The sequence below is a fragment of the Convolutriloba macropyga genome, chromosome 1 (assembly GCF_964194025.1).
Source record: "Convolutriloba macropyga chromosome 1, txConMacr16.3, whole genome shotgun sequence".
In the NCBI taxonomy this organism is placed as follows: domain Eukaryota; kingdom Metazoa; phylum Xenacoelomorpha; order Acoela; family Convolutidae; genus Convolutriloba; species Convolutriloba macropyga.
The window spans coordinates 43,283,018-43,303,914 of record NC_134468.1 but is presented as its reverse complement, the minus strand read 5'-3'; the positions used below and the strand labels follow the sequence as shown (position 1 = coordinate 43,303,914).

Sequence of the window (20,897 nt, the reverse complement as noted above, 5' to 3'; positions counted from 1 at the left end):
AATATTTAAAACAGATTTTCGCCTAACTTCCTGCTCTTTTGAACGGTTACTTATTAAGTTTCTAATGAGCAATTATTGCTTACAATCTGTTCAGCGTTTATGGATCATAATACTGTTTTTAGAGGCTGTCGTTTTTGTCAAGCGGATCTGTCAACCTATGTGGCACAGGATGATTAATTCAACGATAAGAATTTAAACATAAACCGACAAACGTGAGACAAATTTCTCTCGAACGACAGGCGGAAGAATTTAATTCAGGGGCTGTAGCCTAGATAATTTTTCTTTATCGGTGCCAAAAAAATCAACTAGGGAAGGACTCGAAACCTAGGCCTCCGGAGTTTTCAACAGAAGCATTTACTACTCGCCTATCAGGTCCTTCTTACAATCACTTTTTTAGCAACAAACTATTTCGGAATTGGATCAAAGGAGATCGCTTAAAAATGAAGACAAGCGTGAAAAAGTCAATTGAGAAGCTAGATTGTTCCAACACAAAAGCGGTCAAGCGAAAATTCTGCAAAAAAACAGCCGGCAGATTGCCCGAAAATAGCCGCCGTTGACGCGCTTGGTGCACAGCGGGATTAACTAAAATAAAACATAACCGACAAACGTCGAGCGAAATGCTCTCAAACGACCGGCGAGCGGTTGGCTTCCTCGGAACCTAGCCACGATTTAGTGAGGCTAGCTTTAGCTCGATTCGACTCTTTCAGTTTTCTAGCCTTGTTAGTAAACAAAAACAAAACTGATATTTTAAAAATTTGCAAAATATTGCAAAAATTAATATAAAAGCTTTAGTGAAAATATTAAAAACTATTAATTGTCTTTGGAGTTATGTCAAGTCACCCCTCTAAAACACTTGAAAAGATTCGTTGCCCAGTAATGATCGTTAAACTAAGAAAAGGACAAAAATCTTCAAAAACTTTGAAATCAATCGCAAATTTTAAAATCTTACTAAGTTTTAAGATATTAAAATCCTCAAAACCATTCCATTGTCTCAAGAGACTATCCAGTAGCCATATTTCGAGCTTCAAATAGTTTCACTGGCTCAAAGAACCATAAACTTGGAACCTGATAAAAAACTTCCAAAATTAAATTAGAAAAATAGCCCAGTCATTAAAATTTTGCTAACATTTCATTAACTCGAGAAGAAATGCAGCACAGTTCATTATCAAACCTTGGAGGACCCTGTTGCCGGCAAAAATGATAAAAAAAAAACTAGAAATGATTAAAAAAAACTTGCTAAAATTTCAAACATTTTTAAAAATTGCTGATATTAAAATCTTGGAAAACATTCCATTACATCTAGAAGCTATGCAGTAACCTATAAACAAACCCTAGAGGAAGTTATGTGGCTCTTGAGACTGGAGAAACATAAAAATTGACAAAAAATACCAAAAGACTTGAAAAATTGCAAGTTGCATAGAAAACTGCTATATTTTGTGATAATAAAAGTTGAAAACTAATCCATGGCCCAGAACCATTTTCCATTAATTAATTATCGAACCCTAACGGAGATTTTCTGTTCGGCTGAAAGACCTCAATAATGACAATAAATGTCCAAAAAAATGAAATTGCAAGTTTTGTAATAAAAAAATGCTAAAATTCGTGGTGTCGAAATCTTGCAAAACATTGTACAGCGCCCCAATACAATTCAAATGCTTTGAGTTGTAAAAAAACACTCGGCATTAACAGTAAAAATGACGTCACGCACGCAATTAAGATGAAATTGCAAGAAAGAATAAAAAAAATAGGAGACGTCCTGAAAAACAATCCAAAGAATTGAATAAAAACAGACCTAATGTATCTGACCAGAAGATCAATTGACCAATTCCAGCCAAGAAGACAAAATCTCAAAAGTTCAGAAAATAAAATAAACAAACAAAAAAAACAATAAAAATCATTGCTAAATTTCTTGAAGCTTTTACCCTGAAGGCCAATCATGATACAATTTGATGATATCATTAACTCACGCATAATCCTTGAAAGAGATTAATTCGCCGCTAATGTTAGATTAACGAGAAATATGACAAATTATAAAAAAAAGGAGAGCGCCTATATAGGAGCCATTTGAGAGGCTGACGGCGGCTATTAAAAAGGACACACGTTTACAATAATTGCTGAAAATTTCATTCGAGAGCAAATCAGCAGTGGAGGGGTTTCCTTTGACACGTTCGTTTTTAGATTAGAATAAGCGTTCTTCTGTACTTCTCCACTGGCCGTCCTGGTATCTACAAATTACTTTTGTCCTGAAACGAGTTCTCTTCTCGACAAAACTAATTTCGATTTTTCTTCAGTTTCTTCATGTGTTACGCTACACTTCAGGTAATACTGAGTAAAAACCTCCTCCTGGTTGTCAATGGGCCAATGATTTCAAAATCGCAGTTGTTATTAGAGTGCAAAAGCAATCATTCCAAAAGCAAAACAATTAGCAAAGCTATGTGCATGCATCTTGAGCAAAATTATTATCTGTTACCTGAAAAAAGAAATCGCACAAAGATAAACTATTGCAGTTCGAACTGACACTTGGGCCAGCAAAACAAAACTTATCTGAAAACAAGTCACTTCATGAACATTTCCTCTGCTAGCTCTTCAAGAAGTATTTCTAGATGTATCATAGAAGTGCACTTTTTTTCAGATCAATCGTTGAACAAAATTTCCTTCAGTACTCAACTTATTAAACAGAATTGGGTACTCAACTTAGCTCAACCCAAAATCACCTCATGATCCATTTGCTCCCGATCAGAGCGATAAAACGCCGACAAACCTTTGTCAGGAACAACCAGTATAAAGGTAATCCCAATTTTATCGAAAGACTCAAAGTCCGATAACACTGGTGGAATAGGATCTGGCGTCCATTTGTTTGAAGAGATTCGGCATGAATTAGACCGACTGAAACCTTTTTTCGTTTAGCTAACAAAATAACAATCAACTAAAGTCACCCGAAAGGCTCTCATCCGACGGTACGAGTTGGTTTTGGTAGGCGCTAGCTTAAGTCAAGGTAGCCCATCTTCACTAGTTTAGGGGGAGGGCAAGTGCGGAGGAGCTTACCCAAACAATATAAAATTAAACATTGAATTTACGCCTCCCAGGAGTTCGGTGGGGCGGGGTTGGAGTTGGGGGATTCATTGAGATTCTGAAGCTCTAACAATGGCCCTACAAACCCGATTTCAAATCTTACCCCGCACTTGAAATCGCGACTAGAAAGGCTTCACTGTTAGCACAAAATTTGTTGATCAGACAAAAATGATCAGGACAACCGACTAAACGTCGGAAGAATTGCTCTCGAACTACTAGTGGGAGCTCTAATCAATTGCAGACTGCTTCAGTGGGGGGAGGGGGAACCTAAATGGAACTATGGGCTTCAATAATGGGCTTCAAATAACCACATTGGAGGTCTTCAAATAACCACATTAGAGGTTAACATATACCACTATTAAGATTTAAAGTGAAAAATAGCACCAGTTTCGGCGCACTTTTCTATTGACTTTTAGTATTAAATTACCGCCAATTGAGTTCAGCTTCTTGAAATTGTTATTGAGAGAGAATTTTAGATCACGCGAAACGCAAAAAGTCAAGGGAGTAAAAGTCACTCGAAAAGTCAAATCGGTCAAGCGAAAACTTTGCATAAAAAAGACACACACGTTTATGATATTTGCTTCTCTACGAGAGCAATTAACAAGAATTGGTAGTACGAAACATTGCTAAAAACTTTGTTTGAGAACATATAATAATGCAAAAACGTTAAACAAGTTTTGAAGATGGGATATACCAAAAATAATACCAGTATAATTAACAAAAACAAAAAAAAACTACCAAAAGACAGAACATAGATTCGAGCCACTCAAACCTATATGGATAAATACATCGGACAAAAACTGAAAAAGCTCTTATATCACAAAATTACGGTAGCATAAATTTATCAATGAATCACTAGCTACTAATTCCACTATGAAATCTGAATACAACGCATAAACCCCTTCTTGAACGTTCTTAGAGTAGACCAAAAAAATCAAATTTGTGAAAAATAAAACTTATACTTAAAAAGTGTTTTCAAAGTGCGGCACGCGAACAAACTTTACCTTTACCTTAGCAAAAAATTTTACAGCTCTTCGAATTGGAAAAATCTAGCGTCCAAATAAGGGCTGTTTGCGTCAAAAGAGCCCAAATGGCTCTTAATATAATCACACATCAATAGAAATAAATGAGCTCAAACATAATTTTGATAGAAAAAACCTTTTGACTGAAGAAAAGAAAAAATTCGTTGAAGACAACTGAATAAAGAGATTTTAAACGCTTCTGGAGACCTGAAGTCCAATTAAAATATAAGTGTCATGTCGCCAAATTTTATTCACACGGATTTAAAAAAAAGACGTTCAATAAGATGAATTAATCTCAAAGAAGGCCTAACAAAAAGCTTGAGGCGACAAAAAGTCTACGACAATGCCGCTGACTGCAAAATTTGAAAACGGTTGCTGATTTTCAATCAAGTACAGCTGATTGGATTGATTAAATCTTTATCAGTAAAATTAGCACCTAAGAGATCCAAGAGTTGAAAATCAGCTAACCAACAAGATGAAACACAACTGGCAGATTGTCAGACATATCCGCGATAGCTTCGAATATCTGCAATCTCAAGAGATAGCAATTACAGACCAAAAGAGTATTTTCTTTTCACTAAATACTAAGATGTTATACTTTGATTAAGAATCTGTATAACTTATTGCTGCTTCCATTAGCTGCTCTAAAAAAAACCTTCAATTAGAGATTTAGAGGTACATCCACTCACTTGAGCTTGTCTCCACGAATTAAAGTAAAGAAAGTCCATTTGAGAGTGAAGTCAATTTGACAGTGAGGTAAGTCAAGTCTGCCCAAACACTTCAGTCGAAATTGCACAAACGAAAGACCAGAAAACAGAATTGAAGTCTGTTGTGACGTCATACGGTCGTACTCGCAAGACCTACAAAACCTGATCTACAACAAAGAATTTTCGTTGAACAAACAAAAAACTAGAGCTAGAATGGACTATTAATGGACTGGAAAAACTTCAAAATCAGATAAAACAGTGCCGGCATATATCCGGAAAACAGCCGCGATAGATGCTTGTGGCTATGACCACTAGTCCTTTAACAGACCATTAGACTTTTTGGGTTAAATTCGGAGTGTCAGTTTTATGAGACACATAAGCTCTATAAAGAGAAAGCCCTCATAGGGCTTTTCAAAATTAATATTCGAAATCAAAAACTCAAGACACTAACAATTAAGAATTAGGGCATATATGCTTGGCACTACTTAGATGCACACTACTGATTTCAGAAGTCATTTTATTGAGTGTGGTAAGTCACGCATGTGACATGAAAAAAACACAAAAACGCAGGACGCAGGGTAAGACAAAACAAAAATCTATTAGACGAAGGAAAAAAATAGGAACGCAAAAATAGACGCCTGGAATTGCTGACGCGGCTGTTAAAAACGGTGAAAATCAAAGTCAAATTGCCTCATGTGTACAAAACACCACAAGCGAGAAACCGATTTTTTGTTCAAACCTCGTTTTCTCACTCTAATCTAAAATTAGAGTAGAAGAAGAATTCCAGCCGCAAAACCACTCGCTTTTCCATTTCACTTCCTATTTCGGCATGACAAAAATCATCACTTCGAATTGACTTAAAAAAACGAAAATTTATGAATAGATCCGAAAAACATAGACGGAAGACTCCCAAACCGAATTGAAGTGAAACCTACGACACACACTAACCAAAATAAGAAAACCATGTACTCCATTATGTCGTTCAATTTGAAAGATAAAACAAATAGAGGAAACAAATTAGAAGGGAAAAGCAAAAGTAATAAAAACTTTCTGGGAAATATTCCACAAATTGCAAAGCAAAAACAATTTTTTGCACTATATTTTTTTCATATATTTATTTTATGTTCGATAAAATACTACATATGATAAAACATAATCGACTAACGTCAGAAAGAATACTCTCGAACGACGAGTGAGAGCTCCAATCTATTGCAGCCTGCTTCAGAGGGGAGGGTGAAATAACTTCACAAAAGGGGCTTCAAATGACGTCATTAGAGGTTATTATACCCAACTAAAACCACGTAAAAGATAAAACCATAACTCTGAGGGGATTGATTTAATCTTTATCAGCAAAATTAGCACCTAAGAGACTCAAGTGTTGCAAATCAACTAACAAACAACATGAAATATAACTGGCAGATTATCAGAAATAGCCGCAATAGCTTCAAACATCTGCAATCTCAAGAGATAGCAATTACAGACCAAAACAGTATTTTCTTTTCATTAAATGCTAAGATGTTATATTTTGATAAAGAACCTGTATAATTTATTGCTGCTTGCATTAGCTGCTCTAAAAAACCTTCAATTGGAGAATTAGAAGTACATCCATTCACTTGAGCATATCTCCATGAATTAAAGTAAAGAAAAGTCAATTTGAGAGTGAAGTCAATTTGACAGTGAGGTAAGTCAAGTCTACCCAAAAACTTCAGTCGAAATTGCACAAACGAAAGACCAGAAAACAAAATTGAAGTCTGTTGTGACGTCATACGGTCGTATTCGCAAAACCTACAAAACCTGATCTACAACAAAGAATTTTCGTTGAACTAACAAAAAACTAGAGCTAGATTGGACTATTAATGGACTGGAAGAACTTCAAAAAAATCAGATAAAACAGTGCCGGCAAATAGCCGGAAAACAGCCGCGATAGATGCTTGTGGCTATGACCACCAGCTTTAATAGACAACTAGACTTTTTGGGTTAGATTCGGAATGTCATTTTTATGAGACACATCAGCTCTATAAGGAGAACCCCTAATATGGCTTCTCAAAATTAATTTTCGAAAACAAAAACTCAGGACTCTAATAATCAAGAATAGGGGCATATATGTTTGGCACTACTTAGACGCCCACTATTGATTTCAGAAGTCATTTTAATGAGTGTGGTAAGTAACGCAAATGACATGAAAAAAAAACAACAACGCAGGACGCAGGGTAAGACAAAACAAAAATCTATTAGACGAAATAAAAAATAGGAGCGCAAAAATAGCCGCCTGGAATTGCTGACGCGGCTATTAAAAACGGTGAAAATCAAAGTCAAATTGCCTCATGTGTACAAAACACCACAAGCGAGAAACCAAATTTTTGTTCATACGCCGTTTTCTCACTCCAATCTAAAGTTAGAGTAGAAGAAGAGTTCCACGCCGCAAAACCACTCGCTTTTCCACTTCACTTCCTTTTTCGGCATGACAAAAATCATCACTTCAAATTGACTTCAAAAAACACGAAAATTTATGAACAGATCTGAAAAACATAGCCGGAAGACTCCCAAACCTAATTGAAGTGAAACTGTGAGCCAATTTAATACGATTCAAAGACTCAAACTGACGTCAGTAAATAAATCAAATTACCCAATTTACAAAATATTGCAAAATTTAAAAAAAAACCTTCCAGATTTGGCAGTGAAACAAAAATGTTCAAACAATTATTTGTCTCGGGAGTTCTGTCAAATATCCCACCTACAAGACTTGAAATTTCGTTGGCCAGTAATGATCGTTAAACTCAGAAAAGGACAAAAAAGTCCAAAATTTTTAAAACAATCGCAAATTTTAACAAAATGTTGTTAAAATTCAAGATATTAAAATCTTCAAAACCAATTTAGTGTCTCAAGAAACTATCCATTATCCCTATTTCAAGCTTTAAATAATTTCACTGGCTCATAAAGAACCATAAACTTGGAACATGATAATAATATTCTGAAGATTTGAAAAACAAAATTTATCAAAAAACTGCTAAAGCTGGGGTCATTAAAAAATTTATACCCCTTCCATTAGTTCTAAAAACTTGCGACAGCTTATTATCAAGCCTTGGAGAAGATCCCTGGGACCCTGGTGCCAAAAAAACAACAAAAACTCAAAAGATTCAAAAAACTTAAAAAAAATTGCAAACATTTTCTAAAAATTGCTGATATTAAAATTTTAAAATATCCCATTACATCTAGAAGCTATGAAATTACCTATAACGAACCCCATAGGAGGTTACTTGGCTCTTGAGGCTGGAGAAGCCTAAGAAACGACAAAAAATTCAAAAAAAATTGAAAAAAATTGCTTAAACTTGTGATGTTAAAATGTTGAAAAATAATCATGGCCAATAAAAATTCTTTATTACTTTATTATCAAACCCTCAAGGAGGTTTTCTGGCCCCTGGGCCAAGACAAACTTAATAATGACAATAAATGTCAAAAAAACTGAAAATGCAAGTTTGATCAAAAAACTGCTAAAATTCGTGATGTTAAAGTGTTGAAAACCATCCCATGGCCGGTAAAAACTTTAAGCCAATCTATTATCAAACATTAGGGGAGGTTATGTGGCTCTTGAGGCTGAATAAACCTAAGAATTGACCAAAAATATCAAAAAACTTGAAAAAAATTGCAAGTTGCATAAAAAACTGCTAAAAATTGTGATAATAAAAGTTGAAAACTAATCCATTACCAAAAAAGGATTTCCAGTAGCTTATTATCAAACCCTACCGGAGATTTTCTGTTAGGCTGAGAAACCTGAATAAAGTATGTCAAAAAATTGAATAGCAAATTTTTAAAAAAAACGCTAAAAGTTGTGGTGTTGAAATCTTGAAAAAAATTCCATTACAATTGGAAAATATACAGTAACCTATTGTCAAACCCTAGAGGAGGTTCCTCAGCCCTTTAGGCTGGAGAAATCTAAAAATTGACAAAAATTTTCAAAAAAGTTGAAAAAAATGAAAATAAGTATATAAAATTGCGGGTTTTTAGCGATCGGTTGTTCGTCAGTACTCACCGGAGGGGGGGGGGGGGGGGGGGGGGGGGGGTGTTGCAACGGGAGGCTGATGGGAAGGGCGGGAGTGGGCAACAGTGGGGTGGGGGGCAACAACGTGCTGGGGGTGGGGGCAATAAGGGGGGTCAACAGTGGGGGTGTCTTCAACCTCTAAGAACCGTCCTTCACACCATAAGTTTAAGTTTCCAAAACAGTTTGAGCTGAAACAGAGCTGAAAGGCTCTAAGAGCACTTAATGCGCGCTGGGCGCTACCTGTTTATCGCGTTTTTGAGGACGAAAAGTCAAAAGCGTCAGACGAAAAATCGGTCAAGCGAAAAATCGCACAAAAAAAGACCGACAGGACTAATCTAATTGTTACAAACTTCGTTTGAGAGCAATTAAACAGAATACAAAAATTGCTAGAAAAGCGGCAAAATCACCAAAATAGTGCAAGATTGTATCTAAAAGCCCAATATATGACCAAGATGGACAAAATGGCTCCCAATTATACATTTTCTTGTTATTATGTCTCGGAAAAATCAACTTACCCGAAAACGCCCAGTAAAACTAAATAATTGCTTCATGAAAGCTCCACGTGATCAAATTTTGCTCGGTTAGCGAAAACTTTTTTCACACCTACTTTTCTCACTCTCACAAAAATGCGGTACGATCAAAAACAGTTCCTTTCTCTGCACTTGAATTCGTTAGTTTTGACGTGCGGCATTGACTTTTACATCCTGTTTTAAACACACACAAAAATTATCCATCAAATAAGACACTCAAGCAATACTCGTCTCCGAGGCGTAAAAAAATAGCTCCCAATACAATTCAAATTCTTAAAATTGTAAAAAATAAAGAGAATGCTAATAAAAGCCCTGGCTACCGCTTTGCGGCTTTTAATTACGAACAATGTTTTTACGTCTTGGGAGAACTGGAAAAAATTCTGAAAAGTGAAGATATACACCAAAATAACAGCAATTTAGTTTTGTTGCGTGATTACTTTCCAGCTGTTAAAAAATAGCTCGAGCAAAAGTATTTAGAAAATGTGACATACTAAGTTCTGTCAAATTTCTGTCGTGAGCATAACAAACGGACACTTTGTTTTAGGTCAAATGAAGGTGTCTAATTAAAGCAAAAAGCCCAATACCTACATTCCTTTGCTACAATTGAACAGTTCACTTTACCAAACTTGTTAAGAAAACGCCTTCAGAGAGATGAAAAGCTTGTACATTTCATTGGTTCCACAAGACAACAAAAATTTAAACCCAATTTCTCAAATGATATACAATGATGAAATGAAATTCGAGGCTCTGGCAATCTCACTGAGTAAAATTTGGATTGAACCATTTTTAGTTAAGTTCTTGAGTAAACTTTTGTCACTCTGCGTAACAACGCCTATAATTGCTGCCATTCTCTGCTATTTGAAGAAATTTTTGAATTCAAACGCGAAGCTGGGAAACAACTGACTGTTAGATACGCTGTTTAAAATCAAATGAATATTAGTGACAAAACCATTAGATATAAACCAGCAAACTTCTGCTGAACTGGGCTGGATTTGAATGAAGTGAATGTGGTACCTTCTCTCTTCATGCCGTGAGCGAGGCACTTTTTGAAGCGACATGCTTGGCACCTGTTTCGCAGATTCTTATCAATTAAACAGTTGCCGTTATCCCTGCATCTGTAAGTCAGACCTTGCCTCACTGTCCGCTTGAAGAACCCTTTGCACCCCTCGCATGAGAACACGCCGTAATGCTTCCCCGAGGACTTGTCATTGCATATCTCACAGGGGGGAATCGAGACCTTGTTCAGTGCTGCCGCGGCCGCTTGTGCTGCACTCTGAAACGATTGCACGTTTATTATCCTGTTGTCTAATTAATATAAATACAAATTCTGTTCAGCATAGCGTACTACCTGTGCTAAAATAAGCCGCTTTCAACGTAGAACGACAAAGACAATGAAGATCTTTTCATATATCCAATAAAATTCCTTGAGCTACAGTGATTTCAACCGACCATACAGTACAAGCTTATGTGTAAAGCTCAATTGACGCAATTCATGGTTGCCAATTCCAATTTATAATCAAATCAGAACGCTGACGCGATCTGAACAACGCGAGCCGTTTCGCAGTTTTCACTAAAATTGACCACCAACAATCACGATAATTACCAAGCGTGAACAGAACAGATAAAAGAAAGAGAACAGAGTAATTAAGCGATTAAAAGATTTTTTTTCATCGTTTAATTAAAACTGTGTTATTACTTTACAACTCACGTTTCTCCAACAACTGTCATAGACCCATGAAGCGACGAAGCTTCCATCAGCATAAGTCTGCCGTGCATACATTTGGTAAGTCTGTATCTAGAAAAATATTTTTCAATACATATGCTTAATCGCGCTCATCGTCATCGGGAGAAACCAATACAGTTGCACTTCACAATGGCCTCAAAGGTGAAGATTTGGCAAATTCAATCCAACTCAAGCGATGCGATCTCGCGTCAGATCATGATTCGCCTCACAGTAGAATAAATATTCGATGGCGATGTCAACCATGTGGTAATTATTCATCCTCTAATTGGAGGCAAAAATGCTACCGGTAGCCAAAACGTTTGATTAGTCGCAAAATTCGGGGCTGTTTAACGCATGCGGGGGTAAAAATCAAACCCTAAGGTGGGCAATATACACAAATTGACATCAACAATTGAAAAAGATTCGACCAACACTACAATTTCAGGCCATACGGTACCAGCTGACAACCATCGTGCTTGGAAAGGAAAGACTGTCACGACGTTTAATTTCGATTAAATAAATTATTGAGTTGATTGGCAGAAACCAAATTAATTTGAGCAAAGGAAACAAAGTAGATGGTTGAGAAACTAGAAGAATCATTTTTGACAACAGCAAGGAGAAAAGTTTGTTGGGTAGGGAAGGACAATTAGATTTTCAGAATTCAATTCTTTTTGGCACGAAAAACTTGCAGCAGCGGATCAGCGGAGCTTTCCGTTACACGAATAGATCACGGCTTGCAAAAGGTAAAAGTTGCTTTCTAAAGAAGCCCTTCAAACTTTTCAAGGAGCCCAACTCCTACATTTAAATGGTTCGCAAAGTCATGTTGCTACTATCCGCACTTGAGCTAGAAATAAAGATTTGATACAAAAACGATATCTGCGGGAATGGCAGATCACAGAAAAATGGGACAAGACTAACTAGGCCATGGATATCCAACTTAAGTTTTCAACAACGATGCATCAAGAAATCAAGACATTAGTATAACTATTCATTTCCCAGGATATCCAAAGACACTATTGTAGAGCTCTGAGTGAACTGCGCAGTGACTTAATGCCATCCAGGCTTTACCTCTTTATCCCGTTTTGACGAAAGGTTAAAAGCATCAGACGAAAAGTCGATCGAAGCTAACATCTCCGGGGAAAAATCAGTTTCATTGAAAACGCCTGAAAAATTGACCAATCTTTAAAGAGCCATTCTCCTGTTTTCAGGGATAAATCAGTCGGAAAACATTTTGCTCTTGCCGCGCAGTCGGAACGCTATTCTCGAAAGTCTTTTATTTCGAAAATAACTCGTTAGATTCAAAATGCTTAAAACTTCTAGCTCTTTTTAAGAAACAGTTAAAAGTTAATTAATATTTCACGACTCAGATAGCTGGATTACACATATATAAAAAACCAAAACTGTTTCCCAAAAAACATAGCAGAGAAAACGACCACGAAACAAAAAAATTCTATCAGCGTAACAAGAAAAGATGAGACAAAACTTTGAACGTCCAAAATAGTCCGGAAATCTTTTGGTTATTCAAAGAATTCTTAAAAAAGCTATTTCCAAAGGTGTTATCTAGTGAAAACATTTACATTGTACATTTTTTCTTCTTGGTGTAGTTACCAGAGACGTGCTGTACCGCACCAGTAAAATTATATATGGTGAGTTAACCATGATGTTATGATTACAAGGCCCCTGGATCAAGAATATATAGCGACGAAAAAACTTAACACGACGAAAATAATCTCAGAAGTAACTAAAATTTTATCTAAGTATCACACTGGGAAAAATTTACAGCCCAACTCCAAACCAAAATTATCCCCTCCCATCTTACTGCGAACATGATAGAAAAAATTGTGAAATGAAAAATGCCATTCATTAATCAACTAATTCAGCGTGACATCACAGGTAATTTTTCGAACCTTTTCCTTGATCGCTTTATTCCCTGGAAACAAGAACGAGTTCTCGATTAATTACCTATGGTTGAGCACTATGCCCCTCTGCCTTTTCAAGTGCGTCAGATCTTACTTCTATTAATTTCTAACAATCTCAATCAACTTCAACTGAAATAATTTTTGCCTTATTCAACTGTTGTTAAAATTTCGTCTGCAGACAACAATAATTCTGGCAACTTAATTCTACAAAAAAACTGCAAGTCTTTTTCAATTGAAGCTTTTTATTGAGAAGATAACTCCACTGGCACTAAAAGACTCAATTGTTCGGTCATAACCAAAGAAACTTGTGTTTTGTAACGTTTTTTCGTTCAGTTACACTAGTTGGATTTTTAAGTGATCAGCGGAGCCCTACAGTGAGCCTTTTATTGGATAGTCACACTCATTTAAGAGATAGTGCATAACTAACTCAAAAAACCTTCAAACACTTTGCTATTTTTTCAGCTTCCACATCTAGTGGTACAAAATACTCTCAAACGACAGCCGATATCGTGGTTCAACTATAGCATGATACAGACAATTATTTCAAGAAAGCGCTTGAAATGTTTTGAAAAAAAACTTTTTACAGAACACTTGTTATTAACCGGTAAAAATCACAATGCAAAAAGTTTTCCATTGCCCCCCCCCCCTCGCCCAGCATAATGGGTGTATATTATTATTTAGCATAATGGGTGTATGAGAAAGCGTCAAACAGTGAAAGCAAACAGTCGGTTCTTTCTTTCTCTCTTAATTCTTTCATTCAAGCTGCATAGAAAACAAAACATTGATTGCGTCATATTTCTTGAAGCTCTATTAAACGTTGCTAAACAAGAAAACAATAGTGCTTGATTGTTTAGAATTCCGACAAAGTGCGCTTTAAAGAAGTACAGTTTATATCCACCCTATTGTAATTTCCTATTATTCTTTAAGTAAAAAGCATTGGAAACTTCAGTAAAAACCAAATGAAAGTTGAGTAATTTATTTTATTTCCTTGAACAATTACCCTTTGATTTATTTATTAAAGAGCATTTATCAATTACTGAGGAAGAAAGGCAACAACATGGATGGTGAAGTATCTTCCAGCGATTTTTCAAATACTGCAACAGGTATGAGTGGTGATACTGTTTTGACTAAAAAAGTTGATGAACTATCGAAAGTAGTGTCCGGATTAATAGACACGAACAAAAAACAGGAACAAAAAATTATTGATCTCGAAAAAAAACAGGCTGAAATAAACGACAGACTGAGAGCTCAGGAACGTTACACAAGCAAGGACTGTGTTATAATCTGCAATCCACCCTTTGACTCAAGAGACAGTCGAAATGTGTTGCGAAACACATTGAAATTTTTTGAAAATTTTCTGAATATCAAACTGGACGAAAACAGAATTAAAGCATGTCATATATTACCCGGCACAGCAGCAAATGGATGCCCAGAGTCAGTGATCTGCAAGTTTGTCTATTTTGACGAAAAAGATAGGGTTTTTGGTGCAAAGAGGAAACTTAAGAAAATCAAGAGTCCACTAAATAATCTTAATATATACAATAATGAAAGACTGCCTAAATATGAAGCAGAAATAAACAGTGAGGCGAAGAAAATGGGAATGATTACGCCAACAAAAAATTGTACAGTGTCAGTTATGGTTAAGAATCTGCAAAATGAAACCTCCTTTAGAGCAGTAAATAACGTGGACGAATTGAATAAAATCCAAAATCCTGTCTTACGGGAGAGTGGACGCAACAAGCGAAAATTTATGAAGGAAGTGGAAGAGCTCTCATGTGAAAAGGGTCAAGAGAGGTTTTCACCTGATAACAAGAGATCAATGAAAAAATGAACTCCATAGCGTAACTCCATACATTAACAGTGGAAACTTAAATTATTTGTGCTGATTATTAAATAATTTTTTGTAGTAAATTTCATAATAACCCCACACAGTAGCAGTACTAAAATAATGAGACTATAATGTTCCTACTCATTCATTTTGCTCGCAATATTGGCAGCAAGATGGGATGGTAGTAAGTTTAAGGCATATGTCTTCTTTCATTTTAGACTTCTTATCTCATTGTCCTATTTTCATTGTCCTATTTCTCATTGTCCTAGCAAGTTCTCATTGTCCTTTTAGCTCGCGATATTCGCAGCTGAATGGTAAGATGAGAAAATTTTAGGGGTATACCTGTCGCCTTACGTAGAAAAATCAAACCCCTTCCTGCTTACAGTAAGCGCAGCAAAGAGACAATTTAGATGGAAAATTTAAAATGTTTTAGTGGCAATATATGTCTAGCGATATCCGCAGATAAAGATGCCTTAGATGATTTGCATTTTTGCATTTTTAGGTTTTTCATTAAAAGAATTTTTTTTAGAATTAAAAAGTCAAAGTTTGCGATATCCGCAACTCTGAAATTAAATTAGGTTAGAAAAAGAAATAAACTCAGTTTTTTTATTGTGGAGGCCTGCGATATCCGCGGTCATTCACATTCATACATTCATATTGATTTTGTTTTCTTCTTTTTTCTGAAGTCTGATGGAGTCTGAAGATGGCAAAAGTCTTTTATTAACAGTGATCTATATCAAACCAAATACAAGTATAAAGGAAATATCGGAAACTTTGCAGATGTTTTTTGAAGAACTAACTCCGGAACTGGAACAGTTACACATTGTTTGCGGAGATTTTAACATTGACCATAGTAGCAATAACATCAAGCTTACAAAATTAAAAGACATTTTTAGTTCTTACAACTTAAGGAATATGTCTAACGTTGGGTATACTAGGGAAAGCGCAAAGTCGAGAACTAATATTGACGTAGCTTACTGCTCGAAGACAGTAGAAATTGAAATCATCAAGTCAGCTGTAACGGATCACTATACTGTCCAAGTCGTGTTCTCTGACTACGTGGAAAAGACTGTACCACTGAAAAACAAAGTTTACAGGGATTGGACGGCTCTTGAAAACCACTTAATTTTAGAAAAAAATGGTTTTTAAAATAAGAGACAAATTAGGCAGACTTATGTCGCACTTTTTTGCTTTGGATTGTGATCTTGCTTTTGAAAAGTTTCAAGAGGCTATCATTGAGGAGGTTGACAATTACATTCCATTGAAAAAATCAAAACCTTCTCAGCAACCAAATTGGATTGACAACAGTATAAAAAATTTAGCAGCAAAAAAACAGAGCTTATTCCAGACGTTCTTGAGACACAAAAATAATAAAAACAAGGAGAAGTTCAATAAAATCAGGAATAAGCTGAGAAAGTAAATAAAAGAACACAAAAGAATCTATTATCAGAAAATGTTGCACAGAAACGCACAAAAGAATTCCAGTAGCTTTTTTAATACAATGAGAACATTGAGTGGAAATACGCGAAAAGAACAAGAAGAGTTGTCAGAGAAACAGGTTGAAGGTTTCAACATTTAATTCACAACTATCGGAAAAATTTTATCGAATAAATTAATTGATCCTGGAAAAAACGGAAGACAAAAAAGAACTTTAAACAGCATGTTTTTGACCTCAGCAAATAAAGCCGAAATATCACTAGTCATTAAAAAATTGAAAAATAAAAATAGCACTGATTGTGACGGTCTCAACAACTTTATACTTAAAAAAATAGAATATGCTATAGTTCCTACATTGACGTTTCTAGTCAATAAGTGTTTCGAAAAAGGAACTTTCCCAAAATGTTTGAAAAAAGCAGTAGTAATTCCTATACATAAGTGCGGGAATGCTTACGAAGCTCAGAACTACAGGCCAATTAGTTTATTACCAACGATTGGAAAAATACTAGAAAAATTACTCTGTGATCGAATGACCGCATTCCTCGAGAAATACGATTTGCTTAATAAAAATCAATTTGGGTTCCGACAAAAAAGAGGGACTACTGATGCATTAGTTAATTTCCTCGAGGGAATCAAAGAAGTCTGGGAAAATGGATTTAAAGAAGTGAAGGCTGTCTTCAAAGATCTGAAGAAAGCATTTGATACAGTTGAACAAAATTTGCTCCTTGAAAAGCTAGAAAACATAGGAATGAGAGGACCTGTACATAAATTACTGAAATCTTATCTGAGTGACAGACAACAATGTGTCAAATCGGTTGAGTTTAGGTCGGAATTCTTACCAATAGAATATGGAGTGCCGCAGGGCTCGGTGCTAGGACCACTGCTCCTTCTAGTTTATATAAATGATATTCAGGAGTTCTGCGGTGACTCAACTGCAATTTTGTTTGCTGATGACGCTGTTTTGAAGCAAAATGTGTATTCAAGTAAAGAAAAATTTGAGAAGTCATTAGAATCTGTAGCCGACTATTTTTTGCAAAACAAACTGACACTCAATTTAGAAAAAACGCATCTTGTGAATTTGAACGCAATCAGAAAATCTTCTCAACAAGAGATAATTTTGCAGAATGATGCGACCTGTCAAAAAACGTCTTTAAAATACTTCGGAGTACATATTGACGAAAAACTTAATTTTAATCGGCATATCCTCGAATTATGTGCGAAACTGTCCAAATTTTCTGGATTGTTTTATAAATTCAGATCAATTTTAACAACTGCACAGCTTCTTGTAACATATAAAGCTTACGTACAACCAATACTAAATTATGGTGTTTTAGTCTACGGAACCAGTAGCAAGACAACACTTCAGCCTCTAGAAGCAAAAGTAAAACAAATTGCCAGAATCATTTTTAAAAAGAGAAAAACGGAATCAACACTGCAAAATCGAGAAAAGTAAAAAATGCATTCGATCAAAGATTTGCACATTTTTGAACTGTTTAAAAAACTAACAGAGATACTTAGATCAGAATGCGAAATAAATAGTCTAAAATTGCTTATAACTATGAAAGAAATAGAGTCAGTTGAGTTAAAAAGAACATCATCCCGTCAGTTAAAAAGTACAAACGCGGTTAGTGGACTTAGCCCTAAACGACTAGGAGTAAGTAAGAATAAGAAAATTGTTAAATTTTATATTAAAATTTAACCCCAATTTCATTTCAGAAGTACAAATCTTGAGTAAAAAAGAATTGAAACGTTATCAGTATAGTTTTAGAGACAATTACATTAGCAATAACCAACAAATAGTTTCGTTAATATATTGAGCCGATCATTTCAAATCCTTAGCATCTTTAGCATCTGACAATCTGTCTTTTAAAGTTTCTTAGTACTGCTACTGGCATCACTTGACGAGGACCATCGGACCTTTTGATGACCTATCAAGTAAGTGGCGGTTCTGTGCGGCCTAGTTTGTACAGCAATGCCAAGTTACTAGAAAACAATTTATTATTATTTGCATCCCCCGACGCATGTGTTCCATAATTTTATATAAAGATTTACTAATTAATTGCATGTTATCTGTAACTCGAGGGTGTATAACGCACTGGGGCACCTTAGATCACATAAACAATACATTAAGACGGAGTCACTCGTAAGGTCAAGTCGGTCTGGCGAAAAACGATCAAGCATAAAACGGAACAAAAAGACCAAAAGAGCCTCGATAATTAATACAATTTCAATTAAGAGCAATTCAGGGTACCAATCAGCATTCAACGATTTTTTTATGCTTTTCTAAAATTTGAGAAAAAAAAGATCTTGCTAAGCCTGTCCGCTTCTAGCTTGTACTGCAACGCTTCGACTTTTTGATAATTAAATTTATTCGGATGCTTTCGACTTGGTTTGTTGTATTCGACGTTCAACCGCATGGTAAAAAATTTCCATGCGAGACAACAGTAAAACAGACCCTACTAACGACGGGCGAATTGCTCTCAACGAGTGGCAAGTGGTTGGCTTCGTCAGTAGCTAGCTACGGCTTAGGGAGGCTAGCTTTAGCTTAATTGAACGGTCGGCACAGAGGGTAGAAGGGAGGCAGGTAGGTAGCGGGTTAAGTAGGTTGGGCGAGGGGGTACGGAGGCCGGGGAGAGAGACGGAGGTAGGTGGGTTCCAGTTTAGATAAGTACGAGGAACTTTTGTGGCAGCAAAAAAATCTCAAAATGACCACCTCGAATATTACCAGCAATTACTAATTACTATACATTACAAACTAAGCTAGAGCTAAAGTCCAGTGTTCAAAAACAGAAGTCAACGTTCAAAATCGAGTTAAATGGACGAACATGAAGAAGTTAAATTGCAAGTACTGAACAAACTTGGTTCAGCTAAAAAAATCCTTGTGTAATACAAATATTCCTGCTTGAGTCACAAAAAAAGATTTCAGCGCTAATATAATTGCTAAAAACTTCGTTTGAGAGCAATTAACCAGGGTCAAAAACCACTATTCAATTGCATTAAAATTTTTGCTTCCTATACATTGGAACAGTCAACGGACAAAACATTTCTCTGGTACCAGGTAACTTGATCAAACTTGTCTTAAAACCGTAGTCAAGAAATTAAGTTCCGATCTAAACATAGGCATATATCCAAACAGCCCAAACTCTTTAGCAAAAAAAAACCTTCCGATAAGCTTTAAACTTTTTACAATTTCTCTATGTAACAAAAACCAATGACAAAGTTTGCACGATCATGTAGGAGCAAAATTCTGATCATATATGAATGTATTCAATCACTAAATCAAAAAACAACAAAAGGCTGAAAATATATATCAGGCTGCCCCATGCTTGCTCATCGGACAGAACGAAAATTCGATGGGACGTGGAATCGGCACTAAGAACTACCTCTTGAGAGTTTCGGTGAGCATCTCATACACCAAAAACAAGATGACTCGCACGAGTATTTGCGTAGCACATAACGATCTATACGTCTCAAGTTTGTCAAAAGCCTTTTTTTCTGCGTACAAAAATCTTTTAACTGTCAAATTTTCGAACCTCAAATTTACGCATTTTTTCCGTAGCAACCCTGAGAATGACTTTTTATTTTGCAAAAATGAATATTTCAGTACCCTATTGTTAATATAATTTTGCCAGAAGAAAAACCAATCGTGTTTTCAATTCTTTTGCAATGACTAACTGATTTTCGGTCTTATAGTTCAAAAAGAGCACCAATATTGCATCTAGTCTTATAAATATCGACCATGAATGTAAGTATCTAGGATTGATAATTGATTCAAAGCTCTCCTACCACGCTCATAAAAGTTCCGTAACTGAACGTCTTGGACGTCAATGCGGTGTAATATCCAAATTAAGACATTGTTCCGCGTTACCAATTGATTGAATACTATAGAAATGTGGTATGCCCAATTATCCAATATGGTGTTCTTGTTTACGGGTGTTGTAGCTTCTCATCCCTTTCTCCGATTTATCAATTGCAAAAGAACATAATCAAAGTAATATACTTCAGAAAACGTCATGATGATAGTGAAGACTTGTTCACGGCTAATAAGATACTATCTGTGTTCGAATTGCATATCTATGAATTACTAAAATTCGTTTTGAAGTAATTAAATCATATGCATTCCGAGGATTATCTTAATACTATTTTTCAGTTCGAAAGTTGCACTCATTCAACTAGACGCGCTGATTTTATGCTGCTGAAAGTTCCATTATGCAAAACTAAAATAAAGCGAAACTCGATTTGTCACCGAGCTTCCAAATTGTTTAATATGTTGAAAATACAATTTCTCATACCTGACTATGTAGGAAATACAACCATTAAGCAAGTCTCTGATATCTATCGTAACTTGAAGGACTCATATATACAAGGGAATTATGATCTCGTTCGAAATGTGTTTTTTGGATAATTTGTTACATCCCTGCAACTCCTGGTAATTCTTTGAAAATAATTGAAAATTATACGCTAAAATTTGTGCGGTGCCTTCGTAGAAGGCACCGCGATTCAATTTCTGCTGTCAAAAATCACTTTTTTCAATTTCTAAAGACAGTTTCTGTCACTTTTTCCTCCTTCATAGGATCATTTGACAAAAAACGACAATTTTTACTTTACAACGTTGCTCTC

General features: G+C 35.7%; 1 protein-coding gene across 2 annotated transcripts in view; it reads right to left on the bottom strand.

Annotated features, from left to right (window-relative positions):
• LOC142339308 (retinoic acid receptor RXR-alpha-B-like) overlaps window positions 1–20,897 on the bottom strand; it is a 55,229-nt gene that overhangs the window by 26,708 nt on the left and 7,624 nt on the right. Inside the window, exons 2-3 of one of the 2 annotated variants that reach the window (XM_075389254.1) lie at window positions 11,079–11,165; window positions 10,385–10,643 (exon numbers count right to left, since the gene is read on the bottom strand). In XM_075389254.1, coding sequence (XP_075245369.1) covers window positions 10,385–10,643; window positions 11,079–11,165 — 346 coding nt within the window. The remainder of the gene's footprint in view (window positions 1–10,384; window positions 10,644–11,078; window positions 11,166–20,897) is intronic. The other variant, XM_075389264.1, reaches the window with a different exon arrangement.